The sequence below is a fragment of the Muscardinus avellanarius genome, assembly GCF_963383645.1.
Source record: "Muscardinus avellanarius genome assembly, chromosome: 14".
Lineage (NCBI taxonomy): Eukaryota > Metazoa > Chordata > Mammalia > Rodentia > Gliridae > Muscardinus > Muscardinus avellanarius.
Window position 1 is genome coordinate 92,584,845 of NC_137800.1, and position 20,246 is coordinate 92,605,090.

The 20,246-nt window shown below is 50.8% G+C and overlaps 1 protein-coding gene across 1 annotated transcript in view; it reads right to left on the reverse strand.

The window, feature by feature from the left end:
• Window positions 1-1,334: 1,334 nt before the first annotated feature.
• Window positions 1,335-20,246, reverse strand: part of BTBD9 (BTB domain containing 9) — a gene marked incomplete at both ends in the record, with an annotated part of 383,151 nt that continues 364,239 nt past the window's right edge. The window contains one exon of the mRNA XM_080710958.1: window positions 1,335-1,538. Within this exon, the coding sequence (XP_080567084.1) occupies window positions 1,335-1,538 (204 nt within the window). The remainder of the gene's footprint in view (window positions 1,539-20,246) is intronic.

The window sequence follows — 20,246 nt, forward strand, 5'->3', positions numbered from 1 at the left end:
AAAACTAAGTGAAACTAGGAGAACAGGAGTCTGCCCTTTTGTTCTTTCTACATCTGCAGCCATTGGTCTGTTAGACACCAGAAAGAAGCCCCTCACCCTCCTCCAAGTGGGCTCACAGGGTGTGCTGAGGACCACTGTGGGGCTTAGCTCCTGGCAATGCTGCAGGGAGACTCTCGGGCTGGAGCTGACGGTGACGCGGGCGGAGGTCTCAAGGGAAGGGGAAGATCTGAGCCAGTCTGCCAAGGGTCGTCAGCCCTGAGAGGAAATCACCAGTAACAAGGAAAGAGCTGGAGGAGCCATGGCAGTCGAAGAGCCTTCCAGGGAGGGTCAGGAAGTGTTCCTGCTCCATGTCTCCAGGCCACAGCAGAGAGCTGTGCTGCAGGAGGCAGAAGCCACTGCACAGCACGAATTGGCCGCAGACTCTCAGGTCTGTGTTCCCAACACTCAGGCAGACAGAACTCGAGGGTGCCGGAGCCATGTCAGAACTTGGTCTGTGTTCATTTATGTGCACTGCAGAATGTTAAATTAGCAGCTGGCTTAACAACTTTTTCCTCATCAGCCTCCCAAGCTTAATGGCTGGGTACATTTCAGCAATGACAGGTTCATAACTCAGCAATCAGAGTGATTATTGACTTGTTGTCCACAGACTGACGCACTCATTGTGTGCTTCCCTGAACTTCCTCAAAGGGTTTTCCTGTCAGACCAGGCACTGCAATGAGCTGCGTCGACGTCTCGCTCAGGAGGTGTGACAGGCCTGCTTTGGCCCACATCCACCGTGCAGAATGGAGGAAGGCGACTGAAGTGGCAGAGGGGATAAGAATGAGCGATTTGCTGTCGGAGCATTTCAGAATGATCTGGAACACCTAGGATTCAGCAAATGGAGAAGAACTAAAAGAAAGAAAAGGTCACTTAGTTGCCAGGGCAATGTGATCCATAAAAGTACACACTATGGAACCATTTCTTACAGGGCGCCCCCAGGCCTAACACAGCCTCGTCCGCTCCGCTGTTCACTGCACCTTTGCATCCCAGCTCTGGCCTATTACTTCCTTCTGTCCCTTTGCCTAGCTTAGATTGGAGAGGTAGGGTTTTAATGGTGAATTTGATGAAGATTGAAGACCCATTTTCTCCCCCCAGGAGACCGGCCTGACTTGAACAAATTAAGGAGCACAAAGCAGCCCCTTCTGTCCTTGGGGGAAAACCTGTGCTGTGTCCGCTTTGCAGCCAAGGCTGCGCCTCCCTGGACAGAGAGGAGGGGCTGTCCAAAGAGATCCCTGCTGAGGACACATTCTGATGTCATCAGGCCCACCCGAGTCGCACCACATCCACCGCCTCCTTTATTGGTGCTGCCGGTTGGGTGAGCGCACGCTGGGGCTGGGGCTGGGGCTGGGGGGCAGCGAGCTGCCGCTGGGAGCCCGCAGGGCCTGGGGGTCGAGCTGCTGAACGGCTGGGCTGGTGTCCCCGGGCCCTGGGTCCTCGCCATTGTCCTCCTTCTGGCTGCTCTGCTGCTCCGGACACTCAAAGTGGACGCAATGGAATACCTGGAGAGGAAAGAACAAGACCCAGTGACTGGCCGGCCTAGGGATATGTCCTGCAGCTCAAGGCCATGACAGAGTTAGCAGAAGCCCCCACACCTGGCAGCAACTTAGGCAGTCTAAGCACACTTTTATTAGTCAAGATAAAAGTAAACAAACCAGTGGTCCAAAAGTCATAGATGCTATAAGACCGAGTGCTATGGAATGTCCTCATTGGTCACTCTGGGGTGACTTCAGTTTGATGGGCTCTTTGTCCATTTTTTTTTTTTTCAGAGGTGGGGATTGAACCCAGAGGCATTCTACCTCTGAGCCCCATGCCCAGCCCGATTTTTTTAAATTTAGAAACAGGGTCTCACCAAGTTGTGGAGGGCCTCACTAAGTAGCTGAGGGTGGCCGCGAACCTGCAATCCTGTCTCAGCCTCCCAAGTACTAGGATTCCTAGTGTGTACCACCATGCCTAGCTACCTCTTTGTCCCTTTGTGTCTGTGTGGGGACTGAACTCAGAGGCATTCTACCTTTGAGCTACATCTCCCAAGCCAATTTTATTTTATTTTTTTTGCAGTACAGGGGATGGAACCCAGGGGGGGAATTCTACCTCCGAGCTACATCCCCAGTCCTATTTTTTATTCTTTATTTTGAAACCAGGTCTTACTGAGTTACAAAGGGCCTCACTAAGTAGCTGAGGCTGTCCTTGAACCATGATCCTCCAGTCTTAGCCTCCCAAATGTTGGGATTACAAACATGCGCCTCCATGCCAGGCTCCAATTTTATTTTGAAACAAGGTCTAAGTTGCTGAGGCTGTCCTCAAACCTGAGATCTCCAACCTCAGCTTCCCAAGTATTGGGATTACAGGCATGTCTTGAAACATTTGGCTCTCCTTTTTATTTTATTTTTTTTAATGTATTTATTTTGTGTGGTACCAGGGATTGAACCTATGGGTGTTCTACCTCTGGGCTACAACCCCAGCCCTATTTTTAAATTTTGAAACAAAGTCTCATTAAGTTTCTGAGCCTGGCCTCCATCCTGCAACACTCCTATCTCAGCTTCTCATGTACTAGGATTACAGGTGTGTGCCACCAGACCTGGCTTCTCCTTTTTTAATTAAGCAAACTGTCCTCACAGGTGGTTGACCAAGTCAAAAGCCAGCAGGAGTGGGCTCTGACAGCCTCACACTCTATATAAACCACGCCAAAAGCTGAACTGTATGCTTTCAGGGTGTGAATGGTATGGATGGGAACTCTAGCTTGATAGGCTGCTGTAAGGAAGGAACCCATGCTCATTCCCAGCAATGTCCTGTGGTATGGCTCCCTCCCTGGTTCTGCAAGGCTGGAGCAAACCCCATGGGTGTCTGTGCTGAGCAGTGGACTCCAACTTTCAGAGGCTGGGCCAGCCCAGAACAAGGCCTCAACCTAAGGCACCCCCAGGGGCCAGAGAAAGCTTGCCTAACCTGCCAGTTGGTCCTCAAGAAGCACTATGGAACTCAGATGCAAGGGGCACTGTTACCTAGTGTGAGCTGGACACAGGGCAAGGCTGGCCGGAGGGGGCAAAGGGAAGTGGGCGTGGGGGAGCTCAGGAGGAGCCTGGGGGGCAGGGCTGGTCTGCTGCTCCTGGGGGCACTACGTCACTGGGGTGTGTGTGCACACACAGTCTTCTACAGCAGAGTCAAGTTCACAGAGGGGAAGACAACGGTAATATCTACTGTGGAATTAGGCTGGAAATACAAATTCCATGCCTATCTTCCCAAATCAGCTATTTTTTTCTTTATTCCCATTTCCACTTGTTCATTGACCACTGCTTCAAATTTTGTATTTCAATCTCTAACATGAAGGCTGGGAGCGCGCATTTTCCTGGTCTGTCCTCACCGTTTGGGCAGAGGCCGTTTTCTCTTGGAGTGAGCCAATTCCTCTCCAACTGGCCATGAGGACAGCAGCTTCCTGTGGATGCGTACTCCCGCCCCTCCTTCTCCTTAGTGGCAGTGGGTCCCCAGTTAGCTCCCTGCCTCCTTCCTCCCTGTCTTTTCTTTATATCAATCTGAGCTCCCTGGGCCCACCTCCAGGTGCTCACCTCTCAATGGGCAGATGGGCCTAGGTTGGAGGAGAGGAACTTATATGGAGATCTGAAAACTGTCTGGGAGCTTTGAAATCCCTGGCTGGACGTGCCTGGCAGAGCTCCCTGCAGCCCTGGACTGCTGTGGCCCAGACACACAGGCACGAGGGACTGGTGTCTCTGAGCTGCATGCCAGTCTGTGTCCAGAGTCCCTAGTGACCGTGTGGATGAGCCACTGTGGGTTCTTGGGCCAAATGACAGGGAGAGAAAGTAGGTAAGGTGTAGGATGGTGGGGGTGGTGGGCAGGCAGGAGCCAGGACCTCCGAAACTGGGGACTCTTGAAAACTAACTTCTCCCAAATTAAAAAAGATTAAAAGAGAAACACATTGTTTGTGGTGACAAACTCAAATAATACAAATGTTTAAAGAAAAAGTAGAGACAAGCCGTTATGCTCTAAAATCCCCTGAGGGCAAACAGCAGTTTGCAATCAATAGGAAGGAGTCATTTTTAAAGAAAAAAGGACACCGGATTTGACAATAGATTCAGGATAAAGGAAAGAAAGGGTTCCCGTGACCCTAGGGATTCTAAGGAGGGATGAGCTGGCCCCGGGCTGGCTGGCTCAGGGCCTCCGGAGGGGCGGGGTGGGCTACTCCCCAGGGGGCTCCAGGAGCCTCTTGCTGCCTCTGACCAGGTCAGTGTTTGGCACACAGGCAGTTAGGCCAGACCTCAGGGGGTACAGTCTGGGCAAAGGCACCTCTGTGCGGGGGGTACTTGCTTTTCGGCAAACTAGGGTTTCATTCCAGAGCCAGGCAACTGGAAGCCTGGACTTTTCTGCCACAAGATCATCCTAACAGCACAGGGCTGGCAAGCATCAGAAGCAAAGCAAAAGGGGAGTCTGCCTGGAGAGGTTAGGGAGGCTAGAGAGGAAGTTATACACACCCTAGGCCTCGAGGGGCTAGAAGGCAGGCAGAGGGGACAAAGTGAGACTTGAGACCAAGGTCTGGGCCCAGCACCTCACCCTGGCGTCCCCCACTCCTCTGTGAACAGCACCATTCAGTGATCGTGGAGGACTGAGCCCCTACACCCCACTGGGAACCAAACACAGTCCCACTCAGCTGGACCTGAGGCTGCATCCTGCCCCTCACGGTGGGGGAGGGGGCGCTGTGGAAGGAGGTACCACGGACTCTGCTTTTTCCATGGAACTGGAGGGGCTGCCGACCTCTGGCCCTCAGACAGGCTGTCGCTACTCTGTGGCTGCCATCCATCTTCCCTGGCCTCGCGCTCCACCTGTTCTTCCCAGTAGGCACACATACAGACTGTGGTGGGCCTTTCTCTGGCTCAGAAGCTCCTGTGATCCAACTGCTTTCCTTCCCGACTGTCATGCCCCTCAGAAAAGGTGTAACTGGGAGCAAATGTGCGGGGCAGCGGCACACTGATTCACACAAAAGTAGCACCACACTGCTGCCTCGCTTCCTACATCCCATTAGGCTGTTTGGCGGCCGCCGCTCACAAAGGGCACCTTCACAGAGCCACCTTCAGTGGTGTCTGGACCCATCCCCTGAGGAGCCGGCCAATTTGCAATCTAGTCCTGTGTGTGTGAGTGAACCCACAGGCCTTAGTCACAGTCTGGGGGTCCTTTTCTGTGGCCGCTATCTCTTGTCACTTTGTCATGCACTAGGAGCTATAATTATGAACATGTCTGGAAGCATCTGGGGTGTTCTTTGCTCAGTGAAGCCTGGACAGGACATACGTGAACACCCCGGCCCCTTCTGGGCGACGGGGCTAATTCTTCAGCTGGCCACTGTCGGCTATCTTTCATTAGAAGGAATCCCCAAGCACTGTCTGCCTGACATGTCTTCAAGGCTTTTAGAAGCAGAAGCATCTGCTAATTTTCCTAAATTTGCCAAGGAGTACTGTGAACTGGAGCAGAGATTGGGAAAATTCCAATAAATGGTGATCAGTGACTTCATTGTACTTCCCTGGTTTCTCCTCCAGACTGTTCACGATAACCAATACAAAAAGGGTTTCTTTCTTTCTTTTTTTTATTTTTTTATTTTTTGCGGGTCTGGTGATGGAACCCAGAGGCATTTGACCTCTGAGCTACACCCCCTGCCCAATATTTTTATTCCTTATTTTGAAACAGGGTCTCACTGAGTTGCAGAGGGCCTCATTAAGTACCTGAGGCTATCCGTGAACTGCGTGTGCCACCACGTGAAAGGTTAGAGCTGCCCCCGCCCCACAAAGGGGCAGGTCGGGACCACGCCTCCTGGTCAGGAAGAAGCGAGTTCAGAGTTCAGAGGGGAGCCCGACAGAGAGACGGAGGGACGCACTCTCCCCCACCAGCCCCCGCGTGCACGTGGGGGCTGGAGGCCGACCTCCCACGAATAAAGCCTTTCATATCATATTATGGATCTCCGCGTGTCTCTGTGCGACAGGGGGATGCGCCAAATATCTGTCACCACGCCCAGCTCAAAAAGTGTTTCTATCCAAGCTTTCAACTTACATTGGCAAGGCAACACGTCTTTGTGTGTGTGTGTGTGTGTGTGTGTGTGTGTGTGTGTGTGTGTGGTGCTGGGGAATGAACCCAGGGGTATTTTACCTCTGAGCTCTACCCCCAGACTGATTTTTTATTCTTTACTTTGAAACAGGGTCTCACTAAGTTGCAGAGGGCCTCACTAAGTAGCTGAGGCTGTCCACAAACCCAGATCCTCTTTCTCAAGTGCTGGGATTACAAGTGTGTGACCTAACTCTTGATGGCTGCCCTTAAGTCAGAGGCAGGTCCACGCTTCTGACACTCCCTACCCCATGGCAGGACAGTAGCAGCACACGCACCAGTGCTCAGCAGACATGAACATCCCTGAAGATGGTGGGATTAACCACCCGCATGCTCGCCCTAGAGCAGAAGTCAACGGTCCAAATACAGAGTGTGGAGGACCAAGCACTTCCAATAAAATGTCCCATTTTAAAGGTCTTCATTTTATGCATGCATCTGAACAGGTCAACAGTTTCCTGTTAGGGAGCCATTTCACAGGGAGATATTTCTGAACTGGGAGCAAGAATTTTCCAGTATTGTTACTGGTGATAGGACACACACACACACACACACACACACACACACACACATTGTGTGTATGTGTTTGTGCATGTGCATACTCACACACACTACTGGGGATTGAACTCAGGGGTCTTCTACCTCTGGGTTATACTCCCAGTCCTATTTTATTTTAAATTTGGAAACAGGATCTTACTAAGTTGCTGATAGCCCCATTAAGTAGCTGAGGCTGGCTGTGAACCTGTGATCCTCCTGTTTCAGCCTCCCAAGTACTGGGATTACAAGTGAGACACCACACCTGGCAAGGGAAGTGTTCTTGTTCCCAGGTTTCTGGGGTGCCTGAATCCCCACTTGGTGGACATGGTCTTACCAAGGCTCCTTGCACTGGCTAGACCCTGTGCCCCCACAAGGCTAGCCCAGGCAGTTCTTCACGGCATCTGCCCAGGCTCCGTGTAAACGTCTTTTCTTAGAGCTCCGGCTGCATGGAGACTCCGGCCTCACTCCTCACTGCGGAGCGGTGCCCCTGCTTGAGATCTGCCTTACTGCTTAGTGGGCGCCCGACTGTCTGTGGCTACTCCTCCCGGGCAGCTGAGGGTGCAGAGCCACTGTGGCTCTAATGTGATAGGTGTAAGAAGAGCGTGGTGTGAAAAGTGACACGCGCTCAGCGTCCTACCACTTCTCTTCTCCCAGTCAAGTGCTATAAAGGAGTTTTTACAATTACTCAACAAATGAAGCCGTGTTCTGCCTGTTTTGTATCTCACTGGGAAGGACATTTAGGATCTAGGCGAGTCTCTATTTCAAAGATGAGCATCCTGAGAGGCAGAGAGGTGAAGTGACTTGGCGCCACACAGCTGGCAGGTGAGAGGCCCCTGCCCTGGGCTGGCCCCTTCCTCCCCTCCCCTCCCCTCCCCTCCCCTCCCCTCCCCTCCCCTCCCCTCCCCTCCGAGCTCCCTTCCAGCCCCTCTCACTCCTCTTTGGCAGACTTTTCTGGGGCACCTGGCCTTGATGGTTATCTACCTGCAATCCCTAAATTCATGCTTTCTTTGGCTCGCTCCTCCCTGTGCTCTAAGTCTGAATGCCCCCAGACTTGCTAAAAACCATGGCACTTCTTCACCGTCCAGACCCAGGAAGAGGCTTGGCTGCTGTCTTCGGTTTTCTCCCATTCGCCAGCTCAGGCTGTCCTAAGTGATCCCTGAGAGCTGGTTTCATTGGGAATCCTGAAGCAGAGCTCTGACCCTGGTCTGATTCATGAAGGAGCAACTGATACCATGCTGTGGGTGAGGTGCTAGGACACAGAGCTGCCCGACCCAGCCTCTGCCTCAAGAGCTGCAGAGTAGCTGGGTATGGCAGCACACCTGGTAATCCCAGCTTCTCAAGTAGTTGAGGCAGGAGGATCAAAAGTTAAAGGCCAGCTTAGGCAACTTAGCAAGACTTGGTCCCAAAATAAAAATAAAAAGGGTTGGGGATATAACTCAGCGGTAGAGCACCCCTGGGCTCAATCCTCCATATGAAGAGACCCGGTGGGTGTTTCCCCCTAGGACCACTGTGCCACTGGGCTCACGGCTGTGCCAGCCCTCACTGCTCTGGCACCTCTTCTCCCTGACCAGCACTGAGCTCTGGTGCTCAGTGTACAGGGAGTCCTGGTCACCGTGGATACTTCTATGCCGGGGCAGGTTTCTATGTACCCGTCCCTTCTGGCCACTGGCACAGCAAGCCCGGGGAAGGCCAGGCCTCTCTCCTGCAGCAGTGGAGCTGTCTTGCCCTGCAGGGCAGAGTTGCTTTTCCATTCCCATGGACCTCTGTGGCTCTGCCACAAGGCTGTGTGCTCCATCCCTGTTGCTGCCCCATTGGGCATTCTGACCTCTGGAGCTGGCCTGCAGCAGCTCGGAAGCCCCTCCGGCCTAGATAAAGACCTTGGGGAGATAGGGAGGGTGTGGTCAGACCCAGAGATGGACTTGGGGAAATAATTATCACCAGGCCAGTAAGGAACATTTGTCTAGTTTTTCCAGGAGTCTGTCTCCCTGGCTCCCACCCCACTAGAGCCACATGCTGCTGTGGGAGCTAGGACGGCACTGGGAGCCCAGAGCCACTCACGGGCCTGACAGAAACCAGTAAACAGATTCTGCCTCCCTCCAGGCTCTGAGCTGAGTGGTCCTGGAGGGCAGCTCAAGCAGCCACTTGCAGACGTTCTGTCCTGCTAGTACTGCTCCTGCAGCCACTGCTGGAGAAGCTCACAGATCCATCACTATTCCTAACATGGTGAGCAGTGTGATGCGAAGCCCCTCCCTGCAGAACCTCCACAGCATGATGTCATTCATGTCTACAGGCCTCAAGGGCCAGGGTCACTGGATCCATTTCTTCTAAGAAAAGCTCACCCCTCCTCCAAGCCAGTCACCCTCGTCCACATCAGCTGCCACTGCCAGCTCCCCTGACAGCCTTCCCTCCCTGTCGACATGTGCAGCCATTCGAAACGCCACCCAGAATTAGGAAGCTCTCCGTGGGGGTGGATGCCTCAGACAGCAGGGCTGCAACCCTTGGTGTTTCCCCTGGCACGGGCTGGTGCACACACAAGTCCAGAGGAGCTGCACCCTCACCACGCTGCCTTAGGAGCAATCTGAGTTTGGGCCAAGGCAGAGCAGGCCCATGTCTGCACCTTCCTTCCTGTGTGTTCCAGTGTTCCAGGATACACTCAGGCTGTGTGTTGAGGGCTAGCCTGTCTGGATTCAAATCCTGGCCCTGTACAAATCAGTCAACTGCAATTTCATAAGCAGTGTTTCTTTTTGGCTTAAAAACAAACTCTTAATTGTGACAACTGTATGCTGCTAAGTACATAAAATAGAAATGTACAGTTTGTTGGAATGTCTGGTGGACACCCTCATAACCACTCACTGGCTCAAGCTCTAGAGGTCCCCCACCCCAGGAAGCCACATGCTGGCTGGGCTAGCCAGCAGGCCCCGGACTGTGTTCTTAGCGGCTCCACCATTTGTGCAGGTGTAAACGTTATGGGTTAGCATTTCCTTCTTTTGAGACTCACACTCGTGTAATCCTGCTGAGTCTTCTTTGCTACCTGCACATGCTCACATGCTCTGCCACTCACTGTGTGGACTGGAGTCCACTGTGGGACGTTCTATGCTCTCTCTGCCCATTCTTCTGGGACAGACGACTGAGAGGTGTCTCGCTGGGTCTACGGTGAACAATTCTATCTTGACTAGTACAAGAGCTTTACTGAACAATGCAAACTTCTGTGGGTGGGATCCACAGGGCCTGGTCACAGCCACCCACTGCAAGACACTGCTGCTAGTCCTTGGCACTGAGCTTCCTCATCTTAAAGAATTTGCATGAGTTTTCAATAATGTGATAAATACAAAAGGCTTGGAATGAGACCTAGCCCTCCCATACTGCTCACTCAATACTAGCTGTTATTACCGTCATAATAATAATAATAATAACAATAGTAATAATAATAATAGTAGTTATTATTTTGTGTTACTGGGAATTGAACCCAGGGGTATTCTATCTTTGAGATATTCCCTCAGCCCTATTTTATTTTGAAAAAGCCTCACTAAGTTGCTGAGGACCTTGGTAGGTTGCTTAGGCTCACCTCAAATCTGTAATCTTCCCAAGTACTGGGACTACAGGCGTGAGCCACCACAACTCGCTTATAAGGGTCTAAGCTAAGAGACACTGAGGTGTCTGATATGCACACTTTCCATTCTTGAAAGTCCATGGTTTGTTTCCTTCCTTCCTTCCTTTCTTTTTTTTTTTTCTTTTTTTTGGTGGTATTGGGGTTCCCGGAAGCCCCTCTCCCTCCGGGCTACACTCCCAGACTTTTTTTTATTTACTTGGAAACAGGGTCTCAAAGCCAGCAAGGCTGACTATGAACCTGCGCAATCCTCGAGATTACAAGCGTGCGCCACCACGCCCGGCTGAAAGTCCATGGTTTCTAGGTTAAGGAAATCTTCAATATAACTACACACTCTGTCTTAGAATGCAATGGTCTCTCAATAATGGAAGCTATTTTTATTTTCCATGATTCCTTTACTTGACTAACTGGGAGGAGAGATGGTTGTATAGATCATTCCTCATTTGGCTAACAGATACTCCGTGATTACATGCTGGGCATCACGCTAGGTGCAGAAGATACAAAGCTGAATGTGACCCTGCCTCTCTCCTTGACCCACAAGCTCAGTGGGCACAATGGAACCCAAGAGCTGTCCACAGCCTGTCAACATCATCTCCAGCCTGTAACTGACCTGGCGAAAGTGTTCATGTAGGTTCTCGAGGGCAGGAGCTCTGCCTTCCTATACCGCAGCTTGCTCTTCCTGCAGCCCTTTTAACTCTCATTTCTTGTGCCCCGAGAGTTCTCCACTTACTGGAAAACTACTCCAGAACGTTCTCTCAGACCCAAGTTTTCACAGAAGACCTTAATAAGAAACATACATAATTTCTATCCCTTTTAATACCCTAATTTTCACACGTCTTCATCTTGTTTAAATTCAGCTTTATTTCCTTAAGGATATAGGTGTGTGCCTCTGTTATTCTGCTAAAAAAATAAAACAAAAACAAGGAGTTGACGAGAGACACTGCCTGTCAGAACCAGCATAGCTCTGCAGCATGGTGCCTGGAGCCAAAACTTGAGGCCTGCCATGCTCACAGTGTGTCGACAAGGTCCAGTGTCTATTTTCAGCTGGAGAGGCTTTAAAGGGGAGCCGTGTCTGCCTCCCTCAAGTGGCAGAGAGCTGCTCAGCCTTGGAGGATGGTGGGAAACCACTTATTAGCATGAATTGGCTAAGTTGGTCACTGAGACTGCCAAAAAGTAGCTGGTGGCTCACGTTTGTAATCCCAGCATTCGGGAGGCTGAGACAGGAGGATTGCACAGGTTCGAAACTAGCCTCACCTACTTAGTGAGGCCCTGTTTCAAAATAAAGAATAAAAAATCAGGCTGGGGTGTCTCTTGGAAATAGAATGCCCCTGGGTTCCATCCCCAGTATCTTCCCCCCCCAAAAAAAAAATAAAAAGAAAATAAAAGAAACCTCTGCAGCCACAGGAACTGGGGAGAATCAGGTGAAGGGGACAAGTGAGTGGGTAGGCATGTGCTGAGAGAGGCTGGGCATGGGAGGAAGGGCAGAGAAGAGGAGCAGGAGACATGAAGAAATCAGGGCAAACAGGAGATGGCAGGGCAGGGAGGAGGCAGCAGAGGATGGTGGCACGTATGCCAGCAAGGAGTGGGAGGCGCGTGTCCTGAGGACGGGAGAGACTGTGCTGGCACAAGAAAGGCAGGAGGACATGGGGGAGTGTGAGGGACAGTAAGGGAATTCACTGACAGAAGTCATAAACGAAGCTAGAAAACTAAATGAGTTCACTGCTGTGGCCCTCACAAGGTGAGAGACAGATGCCAGCAGGAGCTGCTAGCTTCCCAGAGGAGCTGGACAGGGTGCCTCAGGAAACAGGTGATAGAGGAATCTGAGTCCCACAGACTGCGAGGCCAGCCCAGTGAAGGGAGGATGACTACCAGGTGGCAGACAGATGCTGCCCCTTGCGGGGTACAGGAAGGCCTGGCTGCCCAGAGATCAGACCATCCCTGTCCTGGGAAGAAGTCCCAGACTGTCTTGGCTAGGAAGCTAGCTTCTGTCCCCACTGGTAACTCTGCCCTCTGCAACTCCAAGGCAGCTGTGTTTGCTGGTCAGGGCAGTATCCAGTCATGTTCCCATGGCTCTCAACTCACTGGGTTCCTGGCCATGTGTCTGGCTGCTTACAGTGTCTGGGTCACTTCCCATGTTTTGCAGAAAGAGCCCAGTCACCTCCTCTTCTCAGTGCTCTCCACTCTGAGCAGTACTCCCTGTGGGGCTCTGCTGCCCCTCTGTAGGTGGCACTTCCTACAGAAAGAGGCTGCCTGGGACACATGGTACAGCCTGTCTACCTCCATTTATTCCTCCCTCCTTTCTTCCTCCATTTCTTTGTGTGTGTGTGTGTGTGTGTGTGTGTGTGTGTGTGTGTGTGTATGGTGCTGGAGATTGAACCAGGGGCATTTCACCTCCAAGCTACACCCTCAGCCCCATTTTCTCTTAATATTTTTGAAACATGTTCTCACCAGTAGAGGGCCTAAGTAGCTGAGGTTGTCCACAAACCCAGATCCTACTGGCTCAGCCTCCCAAGAACTAGGATTATAAGCATGCACTACCACTCCCGGTTCCCATTTCTTTCTTTTATGCACACAGACATTCTTACCTTTCTCATTTTATTTATATTCCTTGCGATTTGCACAAGGTCTTTTTTTTTTTTTTTTTTTTTTTGCGGTACTAGGGATGGAACCCAGGGGCATTCTCCTCTGAACTCCATCTCCAGGTCTATTTTTTATTCTTTATTATGAAACAGGTTTCACTAAGTTGTAGGGGTGTGGGGTTAAGTAGCTGAGGATAGACAAGACCCTGTGATCCTCCTGTCTCAGCCTCCCATGTACTAGGATTACAAGGGTGCACCATCACATCCGGTTGCACAGGTCTTTAGGTTAGCATATACTTAGTGGCAAGATGGGAGGCTGAGCCAGATCCTACTGACTCAGTGGCAGCCTCCCAAGAACTGGGATTACAAGCGTGCCGGCTGTGCTACCGTGCACAGCTATCCCTGAGTTCTTTATTTTGAAACAAGGTCTCACTTAGTTGCAGAGGGCCTCACAAAGTAGCTGAGGCTGGCTGTGGACCTCAGCCAAACTTGCCATCCTCGTCTCAGCCTCCCAAGCGTGATTACAAGCGTGGGCCCCTACGTCTGGTCCCCGATTCTTTCTTTCTTTCTTTCTTTTTCTTTCTTTCTTTTCTTTCTTTCTTTCTCTCTCTCTCTTTCCTTCCTTCCTTCCTTTCTTTCTTTGGTGGTACTGGGGTTCCTGAAAACCCTTCTACCTCTGGGCTACACTCCCAGACCTATTTTTATACTTTTTTATTTGGAAACAGGGTCTCTTAAACCAGCACACGTGGCTGGCTTCGAACCTGCGCGATCCTCCTGTCTCTGCCTTCCAAGCATGGGGATTACAAGCGTGCGCCACCATGCACGGCTCCCTGATCCTTATTTCTGATAGAATAGTCTGGTTCCCACGAGACTATAGATGGGTCACCTTGAACTTTCATTCCCGGTTACCTTTCCCCAGCTGTGCCTCATACAGGAGTGCATGCCCTCCTGCCTGGGCCACCTCAGTTCTCCTCTGAAGCTGTCTCCTCAGAGTTCTGCCTACCTGGGCCAGAGTTGTCTTTCTCCCCACGACTCAGCCTGTTCCTCCAACCTCTGTGCTTCTATTTTGATAGGTGTCAAAGCTTCTTCCAATGTCCCACAGCCCAAAGTACAGCAGCAGAGCATTCCCCCGGAGAGTCTGCTGTGTCTCAATGCTGGGGAGATGCAACTTCCTGTGCCTTATCCAGCACTCTGAGGACGATAGCTTACAGATCTTGTCTTATGGTCCTGTCCATTATTTATTTTATGATTTAAGATGTTTTCCAGTGGTAATACTATGTTGTAGCTTTCTTTTCCGGATCAATAACTGACTCAATAAGACATATAAGCAAGTTATTCATCAGCCAAATGAGACAGTAACCTACTAGCCAAACCAATCAAACTACCTGGTCCTATCTCCACCTAAGTAGTTGGGGCCTTACACAGACACTCTTGAGAAACTCATCACAGAAGAGAGATGCGCCAACTTCAGAGCTCTGTACTGGGAAGTTTTATTTCTTTAGAATAGCTTTGAAATAAAATATCCAAAGTTCTTTTTCCGTTCTTTTGGTCACGGAGGTGATAGGGTTGGGGCTGAGCACAGGCCTGTGAGAGAACAAGTCAGACTCACATCAGAAGTTCTCAGCCAATTCTGGCTTGAGAGAATCTCTTCATTAGAATACATAATTTCAGAGTTCCGTTAGGCATTAACATGAGGAACTGGTCTTTTTGTGTGTGTGTGGTACTGAGGTTGGAAACTTCTAAGTTGAAATCCCAGCCCTATTTTTTTATTCTTTATTTTGAAAAAGGGTCTCAATGAGTTGCAAAGGGCTTCACTTAAGTAGCTGACGCTGTCCGCAAATTGCATTTGCTCTGGTCTCAGCCTCCCAAATGCTTACAAGCGTGCACACCCATGCCCGGCTTGGTCTTACTTTTATTTTGGTGGGGGGGAGTGAGTGCATTGTGCTAGAAATAAAGACTGCAAATACAAAATATTTGATCTTAGCTTGATATATTACTTACGAAGATATATTTTTATTTTTTCAAGTATTTTAAGTAATATACCTAATTAATATAGCTTAAGCAGTAAGAAAAACTGGAATTTATTAAACCTATAAAATATTATTGAATGGGGATCAAATATATATTAAAATGCAGATTCAAATTTATCCTCTTTTTATGTGGTACTAGGGATTGAATCCAGGGCATTCTATCTCTGAGCTACACCTCTGTTTTTTAATTTTGAAACAGGGTCTCACTATTTGTTAAGGCTGGCCCCCAACCTGCCATCCTCCCATCTCAGTCTTTCAAATACTGGAATTACAGGTGTGCACCACACACCTGGCTTCAAATTTACCTTTCTTTTGAGTCTGCACCCAGGACCATTGCACCTGAGTTACACCCAGGCCCTATTCTATTTTTTAATATAAAAAAGGGTCTCCCCAGGCCGGCCGTGGTGGTGCACGCTTGTAATTCCGGCATTCGGGAGGCTGAGACCAGAGGATCGCGTTTGCGGACAGCCTCAGCTACTTAGTGAAGCCCTCCACAACATAGTGAAACCTGGTTTCAAAATAAATAATAAAAAATAGGGCAGGGGGTGTAGCTCGGAGGTTGAATGCCTCTGGGTTCCATCTCCAAACCCGCAAAAAAAAAAAAAAAAAAGGGTCTCCCCAGGTTGCTGAGGGTCTCACTAAACTGTCAAGGCTGGTCTTGAACTTGCATTCTGTATCAGCCTTCCAAGTTTGGGATTACAGGTGTATGTTATCCTGACTGGCTCAAATTTACTTTTGTTACATCCCACACACAACAAGAAAAAATAGGCCTTTCTGACCCTAGGTCTATAGTTCTTGAATTTGGCTTTTAAAAATACTGATTTACGGCGGGGCATGCAAGCCGGGGCCCGGGTCGTGGGACTCTGGGCCCCGGGCCGAACTGCGCATAGCACGCCAGACCCCTGGAGAAATCGGGCCCAGTACCCTGGGTCCCGGGCGGGGGTTGCGTGGGGCATGCCAGCCGGGGCCCGGGTCGCGAGACTCTGGGCCCCGGGCTGGAACGTGCATAGCACTCCAGACCCCTGGAGAAACGGGGCCCAGTACCCTGGGTCCCGGACAGGGGTCACGCGGGGCACGCCAGCTGGGGCCTGGGTCAGGGGACTCTGGGCCCCAGGCAGAGTAGTGCGGAGCACTCTGGACCCATGGGGAAACTGACCGGGTCACAGTGATACTGAGTGCCTGATCCCACTACCTCCTCAAACCACATATACTGTCTTCTCTTATTTAAAAAAAAAAAAAAAAAAAAGGAAAAGAAAAAGAAAAAGAAAAATATCGGAGAGAGGTTAAGAAAGCCGTTGCGGATGCCAGGACACTGGAGATGCAGACAAAACTTATCTAAATGCACTGGAACTTATGGAAAAATTCTAAGTGAAGGAGGACTGCTATTTCTCTATATTGTTAAGATTCTTGGACATCACCTGTAAGGAGAGAGACTTAAGCAGAGACAAAGGAGAAAGGTGGTGTTGAAAGCGGTCTCCGCGATGGCGGTGGAGACTTGTATTCAGGAGAAGCAGAAACCAGATCCTACCAACCTTATTTTTTTGGAGAAATTACACCAAATGTCAAATGCTACCATCACGCATGCTTAGGAACACTGGACAACATTCAGAGTGGAAAAAGAGCCTGGGAAGGATTTGAAATGGTGGAGGCAGTGGTAATGGCAGTGGCCAGTACTCGGGGGAGGCAGAGATCTGATACATCACACCTAGAAGCTTTGAAATAATAACCCCAGAGACAATGATCGGAGCCTACTGAGAGGTTAGGCCGGTGCCGGGGCCAATGGTCGGCATCAGAGCCTGCCGTGAGGCAAGGCCGCTACGGGGGCCTCCGAGGCTGGGATTGGAGCCTGCCAAGGGGTTAGGCCAATACCGGGACCAGCGGCTAGCATCGGAGCCTGCCGTGAGGCAAGGCCAGTGCTGGTGCCTCCGAGGCTGGGATAAGAGCATGCCGAGGGGTTAGGCTGGTGGCGGGGCCAATGGCCAGCACTGAAGCCTGCCGCGAGGCAAGGCCGGTGCTGAGGCCTCCGAGGCCAGGATAAGAGCCCGCCGAGGGGTTAGGCCGGTGCCGGGGCCAGCATCGGAGCCTTCCATGAGGCAAGGCTACTACGGAGGCCTCTGAGACCAGGATTGGAGCCTGCCGAGGGGTTAGGCTGGTGCTGGGGCCAGCGAGGCTGGCATTGGAGCCTACCGTGAGGCAAGGCCGGTGCTGAGGCCTCCGAAGCCAGGATAAGAGCCAGTCAAGGGGTTAGGCCGGTGCCGGGGCCAGCGACCAGCATCAGAGCCTGCTGTGAGGCAAGGCCGGTGCTGGGGCCTCCGAGGCCGGGATTGGAGACTGCCAAGGGGTTAGGCCGGTGCCGGGACCAGCAGCCGGCATCGGAGCCTTCCGTGAGGCAAGGTTGCTACTGAGGCCTCTGAGGTCGGAGCGGAGCCTGCCGAGGGGTTAGACTGAGGCTGGGGCCAATGAGGCCGTCATTGGAGCCTGCTGTGAGGCAAGGCCGGTGCTGGGGCCTCCAAGGCCGGGACTGGAGCCTGCTGAGGGGTTAGGCAGATGCTGGGGCCAACGGCCAGCACTGGAGCCTGACAGGAGGCAAGGCCGCTACTGGGGCCTCCGAGGCTGGGACTGGAGCCTGCCAAGGGGTTAGGCCGGTGCTGGGGCCAGCAAGGCTGGGATCGGAGCCTGCCATAAGGCTAGGCCGGTGCTGGGGCCTCCAAGGCTGGGATCAGAGCCTGCCGAGGGGTTAGGCGGGTGCTGGGGCCAATAGCTGGCATCGGAGCCTGCCGTGAGGCAAGGCCACTACTGTGGCCTCCGAGGCCGGGATCGGAGCCAGCTGAGGGGTTAGGCTGGTGTCGGGGCCAGTGAGACCAGAATCGGGGCCTCCCATGAGGCAAGGTTGCTGCTTGAGCCAGAGATGTCTGGATCAGTCCACCGGGTAGGTAGGCCACTACTGGGGCCGTCAAGACTGGGATCGGTACTTGCAATGCAGCATGCACAGAGAAATATCACAGAAAATATAAATCAGATGCTTCCCCTAATCAGCAATAACTAGGAGGAAAGGGGCAACAAGGAGAGGTTGAGCTATAGAAAGGGCCCTATAGTGAAGCAACTAATGTGACCAATCAGAGGGTATGGAACAGGGGAGGATGGAGCCTCTTTAAAAAGCAGGAGGTACATAAACAAATGTATCAAAGTTAATCACCAAAGAAGCATGGGATGGAGGGAGGGGGAGGGAATGGGATGGGGGCTGGATGAGGGCTAATTGGATGATGTGTGCTTGTATATCCTCTCAAGTCTTGTACTCCAATGTGATTGATATATGACTACAATGCACCAATTTAAAAAATAAATTAATTAAAATAAATAAATAAATAAAATAGGTCTGGGAGTTTAGCCCGGCGGTAGAAGGGCTTCCTGGAACCCCAGTGCCACCAAAACAAACAAACAAACAAACAAAACACAATGTACTTAAACATATCGAAGTCAACCACTAAGCCAAGCAAGGGAAGGAGGGATGGAGAGGGAATGGGGTGGGAATTGGGTAGGGGTTAAATCGGTGATGTGTATATATATGTACACACAAGTTTTTTTTACCCCAATTATGATGTATGAATATAATGCACCAATAAAAAATTTTAAAAAAAGGCTGCACAAAAAAAATTGATTTACTATTATAATTTTCACATTTGTTTTGAAATGAAGGAGGAAAAAAAGTTGCGGTTTCTACTTATAAGTTCCTCTTTGAAAGAAACACATTATGGGTTTGGGAACTTTCTATCCTCCTGTCTTAGTGTTCTAAGACCTTGAGATTACAAGTGTGTGCTACCATGCCCAGCTACAGTATTTCATTCCTCTTTTTCTTTTGTGTGTGCAGCCTTGTTTTTTTTTTTTTTGGGGGGGGGGTCTGGGGATGGAACCCACCAGGAGCATTCAACCCCTGATTTACACCCCCTACCCTATTTTTAAATTCTTTATTTTGAAACAGGGTCTCACTAAGTTGCAGAGGACCTCACTAAGTAGCTGAGGCTGTCTGCCAATAGTGATCCTCTGGTCTCAGCCTCCCGAATGCTGGGATTACAAGCATGCACCACCACGCCTGGCACACTCCAGCCTTTTTTTTGTTGTTGTTGTTTGGAAAAAGGGTCTTACTAGGTTGCTGAGGATGTTCCCAAATCTGAGATTCTCCCGTCTTAGCCCTCTAAGTACTGGTATTACAGATGTGTGCCATCACGCCCTGCTCAGCCACAATATTTTCACTTGTTTTTTTCTTTTGTGGTACTGGAGATGGAACCCAGAGGCATTCTACCTCGGACCTATACCATTGGCCCTATTTTATTCTTTATTTTGAAACAGAGTCTCATTAAGTTACAGAGGGCCTAAGTTAAGATGGCTGGCTGTGAACCTGTAATCCTCCTGTCTCAGCCTCCCATGTACTAGCATTTCAGGGGTGCACCACTATGCCTGGCTATATTTTCACTTTTTAAAATGTCTTTTGAAGTACCAGGCATACCCTGATGGTGCCCAGGGAGAATCTGATTCCATGACTGCAATGCATACATCCAGGGCTGGCTCTGTTGATGCAGGGGCAGCTACAAAGTAGGTATGTAGAGCCTTGTGTTGAAAAAGCAAGAACAGGGTGTTCCCCTTAGGCCACAGCCCTCTCTGGCCTATCGTACTCTTCTGCATGCTGTTCGCTCTTCTCCCTCTGGCAGGGGAATAACCTTAGGCCACTGCAGCCCTTCGTAGTGTCCAGGGCCCTATCCTGTGGCTAGCATTCAGGACTTTACCAGCCCCCAGCACCCCTGCCAGTGCCCAGAGACTGGGTAGCTAGGAATGGGTCTGGGAAGGCGAGAAGAGCAGGAGGTGTGGCACATGTGAGTCACTGGTCCCTGCCCCACTGTCCCAAGGGAATTCTCTCAGAAACACAACCCAAAGGCAAAAATGCCATGAATTTCAAGGTGGTGCCACAAACACTAAGTGCCAAGTGCAGGGCCCAGGCGTCTGCTCGGTTGGATGCCCAGGAGGCTAGTCCCGTGCAAAACGGAGAAAGATTATTAGAGGGTGGATTTCAGGGTTATGACTCCTTCTTTGCCTGTCATTTACCTCTTGAATTTCCACCTCAGTGTCCCCTATGTGTCCCATATTTGACCATAAGTCCTTCAGAGGTGTATACCATGCAGAGAATAAGACAGGAAAGCGAATGATCAGCACATTCAGAGGGCCAAGGCCCACATGACATCATGCCACGGGCACAGGGAGTGCTGGCTGCTTCTTCTTCTTTTTTTTTTTTTTTGCGGATCTGGGGATGGAACCCAGAGGCATTTGACCTCCGAGCCACACCCCCTGCCCAATCTTTTATTCTTTATTTTG